This window comes from Rhea americana, unplaced genomic scaffold (genome assembly GCF_003343005.1).
Source record: "Rhea americana isolate MKP2758 unplaced genomic scaffold, rheAme1 scaffold_519, whole genome shotgun sequence".
Lineage (NCBI taxonomy): Eukaryota > Metazoa > Chordata > Aves > Rheiformes > Rheidae > Rhea > Rhea americana.
In genome coordinates, this window is record NW_028186667.1 from 129200 (window position 1) to 141410 (window position 12211).

General features: G+C 41.6%; 1 protein-coding gene across 1 annotated transcript; it reads left to right on the forward strand.

Annotated features, from left to right (window-relative positions):
- The first annotated feature begins 4059 nt into the window (after positions 1-4059).
- Positions 4060-11235, forward strand: LOC146588386 (guanylyl cyclase-activating protein 1-like). The gene is made up of 4 exons (XM_085318110.1): positions 4060-4257; positions 7022-7171; positions 9824-9914; positions 11070-11235. Exons 1-4 carry the CDS (start codon positions 4060-4062, stop codon positions 11195-11197), a joined length of 567 nt encoding a protein of 188 aa, XP_085174236.1. The 3' UTR covers positions 11198-11235.
- The last annotated feature ends 976 nt before the right edge of the window (positions 11236-12211 follow it).

Below are 12211 nucleotides of genomic sequence, written 5' to 3' on the forward strand. Positions count from 1 at the left end.
CTGAAACATTTTTTCATTGTTACATAGTTCCATTCCACTCTTAATATACTCCTGAGAAAATTAATTTGAGTTTGTACTACTTACATTGTTATATGATGTGAGCCATAAAAGAGGATGATGTGGACTGATTAGTACCCCAATTCAGTAACTAATGGTTGTTGTTACAGGGTCTAAAAGCACTTCTCATTTGTTTTGCTCTAGGATGTGTATGTTTTCTAGTAAATTACACTAAAAACCTATTATTGTGTTTTAGTAAAACAAGCTTATGAGAAGAAAGTTGGTATGGGAGCCATTCTTAAGTAAAGAAGGTGATTGCCTCTGATTCTTCTGTTTTATTGTTAGGGGCTGTTGAATTTGCTAGCCCAATAGAGGTGAGGCTGCCACAACTCCATGCCTCAGGTCCAACCAGTTGATCCAACAAAGTTGATCATGCATTCCCAAAGGGCACACATATAAACACAAACTTTCAGCACATATATACATATATATATAAACAAGACCATGGACCCTGATGGTGTGCACACACAGGTACTGAGGGAGCTGGACAACATCACTGCAAGGACACTCTTCATCATATTTGAAAGGTCATGGTGATCAGAAGAGCTGCCTGAGGATGGAAGAAAGCAAATGTCACTGCAATCTTTGAAAGGGGTAAGAAGGAGAACCCAGGGAACTACAGGCCAGTCAGCCTCAACTCCATCCCTGGAAAGGGGATGGAACAGCTTATCCCACATGTCATCGCTAAGCATGTGGAAGAAAAGAAGGTGATCAGGAGAAGTCAGGGATTCACCAAGGGGAAATCATGCTTAACAACCTGACAGTCTTCTATGATGGAATGATTGGCTGGGTAGATGAGGGGAGAGCAGTGGATGTTGTGTACCTTGACTTCAGCAAGGCTTTTGGCACTGTCTCCCTTAACATCCTCCTAGACAAGCTCAGGAAGTGTGAGTTAGATGAGTGGAAAGTAAGGTGAACTAAGAACTGGTTGAATGGCAGAGCCCAGAGGGTTGTAATCAGCAACGTAGAGTTTAGTCAGAGGCCTGTAGCTAGCAGTGTCCCCCAGGGCTCAGTACTGGGTCCCATCCTGTTCAACTTCTTCAACAATGACCTGGATGAAGGGACAGAGTAAGCCCTCAGCAAGTCTGGTGATGAGGTGAAACTGGGAGGAGTGGCTGACACACCTGAGGGCTGTGCTGCCATTCAGAGAAACCTGGACAGGCTGGAGAGTTGGGCAGAGATGAACCTCATGCAGTTCAGTACAGAATCACAGAATCATAGAATTGGTAAGGTTGGAAGGGACCTCCGGAGATCATCTAGTCCGACCGCCCTGCTGAAGCAGAGTCACTTAGAGCATGGTAGACAGGGTTGCATCCAGGCAGGCCTTAAAGATCTCCAGAGAAGGAGACTCCACAACCTCTCTGGGCAACCTGTTCCAGTGCTCCGTCACTCTCACAGGGAAGAAATTCCTCCTCATATTCAAGCAGAACTTCCTGTGGTTCAGTTTTTGCCCATTTCCTCTTGTTCTATTACACGGGACAACTAAAAAGAGTTTAGCCTCATTCCCTTGACACCCTCCCTTCAGGTACTTATAGACATTGACAAGATCCCCCCTCAGTCTTCCAAGTCTTGCAGCTTTGGAGGAATAACGCCATGCAGCAGTACAGGCTGGAGGCTGACCAGCTGGAGAGCAGCTCTACTGAGAAGGACTCAGGAGTCCTGGTGGACACCAAGTTGACTGCGAGCCAGCAATGTGCCCTCATGGCAAAGGTGGCCAAYGGTCTCCTGGGCTGCATCAGGCAGAGCATTGCCAGTATGTTGATGGAAGTGATCCTTCCTCTCTATTCAGCCCTGATGAGGCCACATCAGGCGTACTGTGCCTAGTGCTGGGCTCTGCAGTGCGAGAGCAATATGGAGCTGTTAGAGTGAGTCCAGCACAGGGCCAAAAAGATCATGAAGGGACGGGAGCATCTGTTATATGAGGAAAGGCTCAGAGAGCTGGGATTGTGTAGCCCAGGGAAGAGAAGGCTTGGGAGGGGATTGTATCCATGTATGTAAGTCTCTGAAGGGAGGGTGTAAAGAAGAGAGAACTGGAGTCTTTTCAGTGGTGCCCAGTGATAGGATGGAAGGCAATGGGCTCACACTGAAACACCAGCAATTCCATCTGAACATAAGAAAACATTTTTTGTTCTTTGTGAGGATGACAGAACACTAGAACAGGTTGCCCAGGGAGACTGTGGAGTCGCCATCGTTGGATATATTCGAAACATGACTGGACGCAGTCCTGGGCCTCCTGCTCCAGGCGTCCCTGCTTGAGCAGTGGATGTTGGACTAGACGTACTCCAGAGGTCCCTGCCAACTTCAACCCTTCTGTGTGATTCTGTGATATACACATGGCCAGTCACACAGTTCAACAGATACAGAAACACCCAGCGCTCACTCAACACAAGCAGCATTGACAACCTCATCTTTGTTCCCTCTCTGTCTGGCCTGTCAGTAGGAAATATATACACACATAAAATGTGGCTAGGCTTGGACACTCAGTCTGTACAGTGCCTGCCCCTGAGTCCTCAGCCTCCCCAGCTGCTGGCACCAAAGCCTGTGAGCCCCTAAGCCAGCAGCCCCTCCCCATTTGCCAGTACAGATCCCCTTGCACATACCAATACACACACTGTGGATTCCTTCAGTAACTGGAATTAGAGTATTGGTCCATCCATTAGCTTTCCCTGAATCCTTGCTCTCCCCAGTTGCTTCCTGCAGAGACACAGGCATACAAGTGGGTCTGTCAGTTGATCCACAGACCTTTCAGTCTCTGCAGCAGCTGGCTGGGACCCTCTGATCCTTCCAGTAGCCAGCTTTTCCAGTTGTCTCAGTCCAAGACACACAAACACACTTGACTCCCAGTCACTTAACCTGCTTGTTGGCTTGATATTTGCCGGTGATCATACACTGACATGTTTACGCTCACTCGCTCTGACTACTGGCACCCTGGACACGTAGACTCATGTCACCCACAGTGCCACTGCAGCTGCTGGCACTTAGACCTCCATACATATGCACACAGAATAGAGAGCTCCTCACCCCGGAAAATAATTAGCAAATGAGTTTAATGAGAAGAAAAGACGGTCTGTGCTGATCAGGTGCAGGCCATGGCCAGACGTGTATACTGACAAGCAGCCTTCTTATATACAACAAGCCTCTCTTATCCTCTTATCCCTCTATTTTCCCATGTTTATTACTACCAAAACCATTGTGATCTCTCCCTTTCCCTTGGAGATCCTTTCCCCTTGACTCATTGTAATGGGTGTCACCTGGGGCCTGTGGGACTGATGGTCTCCTGAGGGGCCAGAGTACGGGCCCCCTTTCTCTTACTGGGTTACTGGGGCTCTTCTGCCAGCCCATGTGTCTCTGTGCTCCTTGTAGGCTGCCTGCTCTTCTGTGATGGGCCTAGGAGTAGCCAGGGCAGGGTGTTATTCAGTTTCCCAATCTGCCGTTGTTCCTCTGTGCTCCTTTGTGTGAGTAGAGACAAGCTTTTTATTGCATAACCTAATATCTATTGTGTGTAATTTCTGTGATATGGTCTGGTCCTAGATGCAAAATGATCTCTACCTGAGAAGACAGATGGTCAAATACAATCAGTGGAATAGATTATAATTTCACCCTACCTTAAATCCCCCAACTTGTAGGCTTTTCCCCTCATCTTCATGCATAATTATATCAAAGTTAAAAACAGAATAGTGTATAAAACTAGTATAGTTCTTGATGCCAGCATCTGGTTAACCTTCTCACCTTTCTGATTTGGATCCTGAAATAGCAGTGATTTCGTAGATTATCTTGTACTTTCTTTCCATTTTAAGGAAGCTGATTATATCATTGAAACTTTCAGGTTTGTAAATCAGCCTCTAAGCAGATTAAAATTTATAATTGGCTTCTGGAAAGTTACATCCCTCACTCAACTGAGACTAATGTTGAATGTGGAGAGGAACAGATGGGCAGTGCTGCAAGAGCAGCAGGAGGAAGAGGATCAGTCCTGAAGTGTTCTTCTTTCAACCACCCGTACACATGGGGAACAATAGCAGCTCCACAGTGGATGATCTGCAGACTGTTGAAATCCACCACTGGTACAAGAAGTTCATGACAGAATGTCCTTCTGGACAGCTGACTGAGCATGAATTTAAACAGTTCTTTGGGCTTCGAGGGCTGGATCCAGAGGCCAATGAGTACATTGAGCAGATGTTCCGCACATTTGATATGAATAAGGTAAGTTCTCCAGCAAGGAAATTAATTGCCTTATATAACTTAAGAGGAAACCAGCTCTTGCAACTTTTGGAGTCCTTGGTTTTTCTCTTGCAAACCCTGATGTGGACAGCTGTTGAGGGACACCAACATAAAGTAGATAAATGTAGGGACAAATTAAATGGGGGGCAGGTTTAGCTCAGTTGGTTAGAGCGTGGTGCTGCTAATGCCAAGGTTGTGGGTTCAATCCCCATATGGACTATGCTGGGATTGGACTAGATGATCTCCTAAGGTCCCCTCCAGCCTTACCATTCTATGATTATTTCTGTTTCTATGAATGTGCAGAGATAATAACATAGATAACATAACCATAGGCAATAACACTTCATCATCTAAATGCTTTCTGCAAGTTCATCATTGAATTTTGTGAGTTGTTTATTATGTATTAATTGACTTGGCCTTGCTTGGCTAGCAAAATGCTAGTGAAAGATGAGGTTGGAATCTAGAGCTTTTTTAAGTCTTTTATTATTCTTCAAAATTTAGCTGTGTTAGGTATTAGAGAATACAGAAACCAAATTAAATACAAATATTTATAACATTTGCATAAGAAGTGATTTCCAGGTACTTGGCAGCTGAAATTAATCTCTCTTGGGCAAACACTTTATACGCTCTCCTCAGAAGCAGGAGATACCGCATATAGCAGCAGTTAGGAAGCAGCTAGTATCATTCACTGTGACAGGCAACCTCTTGCTGTCTCTAATGTAAGCAACAATATCCCCCTTAGCACCTTTGAGGAGGATATGCCTCTCACTTCTTCCTGTTTTCATCCATATATATGTAAGCCTATGCTTGCAGGTCTGTAATGTGAATGGCAGATAAATTTGGTGTTATAGCACACTAGAAAAAAATCAGCTTTGGTCTCTGACCAAGATACTGAAAGCACAAGGAGCAGATATCTGCAAGTCTGATATGGGTAGGAAATCACAAAGTCATTTGCACAACACATGAGAAGGTATAAAGAGTTAAGGAATGCTAAGGAATATTACAGAATATTTAAAGGTGAGAGAGGGCTASCCTTCCATTAGGGTAGCTGGGGTCTTGTGATAGATGTAATGAATGCAAATCTCAAAGAACTTTCTTCCTCTCCCTAAAGTTCCTAGTCCACAACTTTGCCCAGGATGACGATAGTGATAAGAAGTAAAGTTTTACAATTTAAAGCAAAATGTTTACATTGCTTGGAGAAGATTTTCCTTTCTCTCTGTCACGTTTGAGATATTTACAGACTTTAAAATTTTTTCAAGGCTGTTATCCATTTCAAAGGGCTTGTGTGAGCTTCAGCTTATGCAGTAAACAATGCTTTAAGACAACTCTCAAATTCAGATTTGTCCACACTAACATAAAAAGCTGATCTATCAAATTCAGATCTGTCCACACTAAGACAAAAAGCAGATCTATCAAATAAAGCAGGAATAATCTCAAGAGGAATGAAGTAAGAGTATGGCAGCCAGAGGAGGTGGACCTACATCAGTTAATTTTAGCCTGTTAGTAGTTAGCCACTTAATCTCAGCTCCTTTTATAATCAATGGCAAGGAACAAGAGTATCCAGATGAAGAGTCACCCTGCAGTAATATAGGTGTCTAAGATGGATGGGATAGTCTGCCCTCTGGACCTTCAGATTCTGAGAACTCTGCTAAGGGCAAAGTGGATAATTTTTCAGCAGTTATTTTATAAATTGCCATCATGCCTCTCCTTGCCATGTTTAAAGCTGTTTGTCTGTATATTCTGGTACTTTGTTTACCCTAATTATGAAAAATCTTACATAGTGGCAATATTGCCATGATCCTGAAAAAGATATTTTAACATACTATGATCCTTGCTGTCCAGTAGTAGTGCTCTGCTAGTCCACCTACCATTGCCTTTTACATATGTTTCAGAAAGGCATCTGATCTAGTTTGAATTCCTCAATAAATGAAAGTTTAATTGTTTTCCTCTGTGATTTGTCGAAGTAGCTATTGAGAACCCTCAGTGGACATACGTACTTCATTTTTTGTTTCTATTTATCTGCTTTAGATTTTAGTCAATACTAAGTCTTTTTCCCTAGATTATGAGTCTTTAGTACCTAGCTTTTTTCTTTTTTTGAAAGCAAATGAGCTTCTTGAGTTTCCTCATATATTCAATAAATTAAAGGTTTAAAAAACAAATACAGAACACTTTCTCCAGCTGTCAAATCGTATTCCATGCCTTTAAAAAATATTTTCAGTTACTCTTTTTTTAGAGAATGGAGAACAGATCTATGGCTTATTGAAAGAGCAGTACTTTCCCCCAAAGACAAACAGGCCCGCACAGAAAACCTAAAGTAGAGTTATCTTCCACTTTCCTTGCAGCCAGGATCAATTCTCAATCAGTTCAAGTCTGGATCAATTTTGTTCCCTAACAAGCCCTAGTCAGTTAGCTCTGGTAGGCAGAGAGGGAGGGGTTCATTCACACTGGTCATGAGGACTGACAGGTTTCATTCCTGCAAGAGGTGAGCCCAGAGTGTTCTAGACACACAGTAGATCAAACTACAGAAATCCAGGTATTTTGGAGATCTTAAAGGTAGCCAAAATATAGTGTGTGCATGCTAAACAGCTGAACCTGACATTTTCATGCTTTTCCCTAAAGCCAAGACTCTGTGCCATGTACTTTGAAGGAGCACTGGTTGTATCTCTTCCAACTATGAATCTAATGAACAATTAAGGTAAAGCACTAGAGTCATAACTCCCTCACTTTGGTTTTCATTTTCCCAAAGGATGGATATATTGACTTCATGGAATATGTGGCTGCCCTCAGCCTCGTTCTCCGTGGGAAGATGGAACAGAAATTGCGGTGGTATTTCAAGCTCTATGATGTGGATGGCAACGGCTGCATTGATCGACATGAATTACTCAACATCATTAAGGTGAGCCTCTAGGGGTCTATATTCCTTCCTTTTGCCTTAAAGACAAATCCCACCTCATGGGTGAGACTTTCACTATTTCCTACATGGATGATCATGGATGATACCTGCCACCACAGCATTTTTTTATTTTAGCAGATTTCCCCACAGTCGCATGGTTCAGTCAGCAGGCTTGACAGACTTTTCTGTAACATCACCATAGCACATGCTGCAGCATAGATATTTCCATAAGATTGTTTTACTTGTCCAGGACCTAACTAAGTCCTGAACTTTCCAAGATTGCAGACTCCATGACTATCAGTTGCTGTCTCTGCAATGTGTCCTTTGTAGGTCCTGCTATATGCTCCAGAACTTTCCTTTCTCCTATGTAAATGGTAATTGGATATTTAGCTCCAATTTTGCTTCTTAGAATCTATTCCTGTAGTAATACTTTTCTGACTCTGCTAAATAGGTTGCAGAAGTATGACTGTCAGTAGAAAAGACTGAGTTCAAATAGCTGTTATGGGAGACGCTGGAATTACAGACATAAATAGGACTGTATGAATATCTCAGAATGACTTATTCTGGAAGGTCAGATTATTCCACAGAGACTGGGAAACAACAAGAATGCAGGAAAGATTCAACAACCCTAAATAATTTGCATTTCTGAATAAGGAAGGTCAGAAAAATGGATTTGATAAAGATTTGAAGTTATCTGTAAATAAACCACTGATAAGACTGTTGTAATGGATTCCTCAAGTGGATATGAGTTTTAGTGCTGGACATCAAAGGAGACCAGAGACAAAAAAGTCAATAGTAACTGTAATAATATGCATATGTAATAATAGCCTCTGACAAATGATTTTTGAAAGAAATAGTCAAACATCACAGTGCAGCAACACAAAGCAATTGTTAACATACAGAGCTCTTGAGAAACTAGTCCCGTGGGTGATAATTGCTGTTGATCAATTTACTGTCCTTCAAATTCTGTAGACACAGTTCAGTCTCTTTTTGGGGGGCCTTTGGAAGGTACTGAGCCAATAGAGAGTTTTAGTAGAAGGGCATTTGAGAAAGAATGAACGAATTTATTAAATATCTGAAAATAAAAGCTAAAAAATTAATAGTCTTAGAATAAATGTGATGGCTCTGGAATCAAGTATTTCGTGGACATCCTTAAACAAAGAAAGAATTAGACATGGAAAAGAAAAGAAAACCCTGTCTGCATACCAATGAATAGGACACTGTATACAAATACCTTAAGGGGGGGGAGTGTCAATGGCATTGGGCTGAACTCTTTTCAGTAGTGCCATGAGACAGGACAAGAGGCAAGGGGCACAAACTGAAACGCAGGAAGTTCCGCCTGAACATAATGAGGAAATTCTTTACTGTGAGAGGGACAGAGCACTGGACCAGGTTGCCCAGAGAGGCTGCGGAGTGTCCTTCTCTGGAGATATTCAAAACCCTCCTGGACATGACCCTGTCTTACATGCTCTAGGTGACCCTGCTTGAGCAGGGAGGTTGCACTAGATGATCTCCAGAGATCCATTCTAACCTAACCATTCTGTGATTCTGTGATTCTGTGATGAACAGTAGTAAATAACACTTAAATGTTCTTAAGTTGAAAATGAATCTCCAATGAGCTTTAGGGAGAAGCAGGACACATAGGAAGCAGCATATAAATTGAAAACAGGGAAAGCAAGCAGAGATATGAGAAATAAATGACTATAGCATACAATGAAGGAATTATTAGGACGTCAAACTGAGAGAGTGTTTGATGGGATTATGGGGCTTGGTAGACCATAGAATACTAGAAGAAGCCGTCAAAAGAACAAGACAAGGAAGCTAAGGAAGTTAAATCATGTCTTTGTATCATGTTTATCTCCAGAGGAATCTGGGAAGATACACACAGAAGGCCTAGTTTTCCATTTTACTTTGTTAATCAGTTCATGTGTAGAGCACTGTAAAAATGGATTAGCATTTGCAATTACACTAAGTAACATAAATTGCTAGTCAGAAAGATTTTCTGTGTGGAGCATGAAATCTCATAGCACTTTGTCTTTTTTATCCAGTGCTTCATAGGTACAGTTGAAGGTTTTACCTTTAACCTATTGCTTTCTGAAGGTGTAATTTATTCCATCTCCACTTCACACCTGAAAGATGATAGTCTAGTTTTAGATTTGGCTAGGTTCCACTGTAGTACATGGATAAAAACAGGAACCTGAAGAGAGATGTTCATGACACCTGTCTGGCAGTTCTCAGGATGGAGCAAATTGCTCTCTGGAAATGTGTCTACTCAGAAACACAGAGGGTCAGCTTAGACCTATAGATCTAACTTCTGGATGGCTAAAGTTAGATGCATTGATCTGAGAAAGTGACCTGGATTCTGCTATTTCTACAGTGCATAAGCACTACCTGAGCAGATTTAGGGCAGTCCCCTAGACTTTATTGTTCATTCCTTGCTTCAGAACCATGCTCCCTTTGTACCCTTCAGTGCTAACTGAAAGACCCCAGAATTCCTGCTCTGTTTTCCCATGGTACTAGTGTGCTTCTGCATGAGGACAGTGCCAGGCATGACTCATGTTCTGAATCTACTCTGACAAGCTGCAGTGGAATCAGTGTGTTGTTCCAGGGCAACTTCCCATTCTTGTTCTTTTTTTTTTTTTTTTTTTTTTTTAGGCTATTCGAGCTATCAATGGTGGTGACCATGAAACTAGTGCAGAAGAATTCACCAATCGAGTCTTTAATAAAATTGATGTGAATGGAGATGGTAAGATTCGTATCTACATCATCCAACTCAGTTGATCACTCAGTGTTACAGAAGATACTCACATTTTCCTTCCTTGCTTGAACTTTATGCCGCTTCATTTTTTATTTGCTGGTGTCATGAAGTCCCTCTCACTAATCCATTCTTCATTAATTTTGCTTAGACACTTTTCTCCTTGCATAGTACATAACCAATCTGATAGGATTTGTTCCCTGGCACAAACTCTCTGCTATGTTTTGTCCATACAGGTTTTGTAGTTGTTTTTTTTTTTTTTTTAATCATTTTTGGATGTTTCTAGGTAGCTCACGTCAGGTTTAGAACTGGGAATGACAAACAGTTTCTCTGGTGGCCTCAGCTGCTCCTAAATCCTTCAGCAACCAGGAAAGGAGGAATTCACATGTCATGTTGAAATTCTGAGTTACTCCACTGAGTCTGCTACAGGGTGTATGGCAGCCCCATTGGGTGCTGTGGATCAGCCAGCTAAAAGGTGCTGGATGCCACTGTAGTTACTGTATATCCCTGAGAGATATTTCTTTCCTGATTACTTCATGCTCTCATTACCCTCTGTTGTGCTCTTTTGTTATCCCAGCAACATTTTGCTGAGCTGTGTCCCTGCACAAGGGCTAATCACAATCATATTTTTCTGCACTCCATGCCTATGCTTTCTGCTTTTCGTTCTCATGAAGCCTTTTTGGCCTAGGACAGAAAACCTTATTCTGCCTGGCACAGTTTCCATCTGTTACTTCTTTTAACAGGAAAGCCAGCAGTTATGGAGAAGGCCTACCAGTAGGACAGGCTAAGCCAAAAAGAAGCAGGTTAATCCAGCCTTATTATATAAGAAGCTATGATCTCGCTCCTTAGCCACATATTTCCTCTATTCTTTGTACCACATCCTTTGCAATGGAGTTGTGAGAAACCCCCGTCTTCAGCATAACTAGACTCCTATGATTTAACCCTTGCCTGGAAAAAATATGGAAGCCAGAGTTGTGGAGATATCAAGGAAGTTTCAGATAATGCCAAACAAACAAACAAACAAACAAAAACCTATTTGAGGCCTTTTGGTAATTCAGAGCAGTGCATCTTTAGTGAACTGTCTCCAAAATTGAATTACGATAGTTCTTTTCCTGTTCTGATATCTTCTGTCTGTGTCTGACACAGGTGAACTTTCTCTGGATGAATTTGTAGAAGGAGCCAGGAAAGATGAGGAGTTCATGGAAGTTATGATGAAAAGTTTGGACCTGTCCCACATTGTGGCCATGATCAACAACCGCCGGCACAGTGTGTAAATCAAGCCAGGAGAAAATGGTGTGTCAACAGACAGAAGAATGTGCACACACAAAAAAAGGAAATGACAGCATTCTAAAAAGCATACCAATTTTCCAAAAACCTGTATATGAAAGTAGGAACAGAAAGATATTACTGCATGTGTGTATCTGAATGTGTGTTCCTGTACAAAAGCTGATGCTTGGACACATGTATACAGAATTGGTTCAGAAAAAATGGATCTATGTGGTACTATTTGATTTAACTTCCTAAAATATGAAGGTCAAGTTTCAAAGTACAAACTCCTTGCTTATTCTGTGCCCCAGATAATCAGTTTGCAATGAACTAAAGGTAACTTTATGAAGAGTGCTAGGAGAATTGGATGATGGAGTGTGAAAAATCTCTGATGTGGAGAAGAGTTTCAAATTGTTATCAATGTAGAGAGCTGCCAACAGAATGTAACTTCCACTGTTTTTGTCATAGTATTAGATCATAAACACCAATGGGTTTGTTTGTACCTGATGTGCTCAGATTTGGCAGTTTTATTGAGAAGATCTCAAAGAGCTGAAAGAAACATCAATTCATAAGGGTTCTAGACTATTAAGATTATTAATAGTCTAATAAGACTATTCTGTTCCCTGCTACACTGGTCACTAATGCTCCTGTTTCAGCTTTCTGTGATCAAATAACCTTTTACCAAATGAGCAAACAGTTTAGGAGCAGCTTCAGTAGCTACAGAAAATACGCTACTGCTTCCTATCTGAAACGTCAAGTCCTTTTAATGCTCCTTGTCCTACTGCTCTGCTCTCATACAACTGAATAAACGACGTGTGGAGATGACCTTAAATATTACTGTTTCACACATTCTCCATTGGTCTCTCTTTTTAATCTTCAGAAGAAAAGCTAAGAAGCAAAAGAAACAACTCAGCAAGGTAATTTGTGAATTCTGCTAATCATATGATTTCTAAAGTGAAGCTGGTACTCTATATTGGTCCTGCCACAAATGGCTTTGTGTCTTTGTATTTGATGGGAAGAGT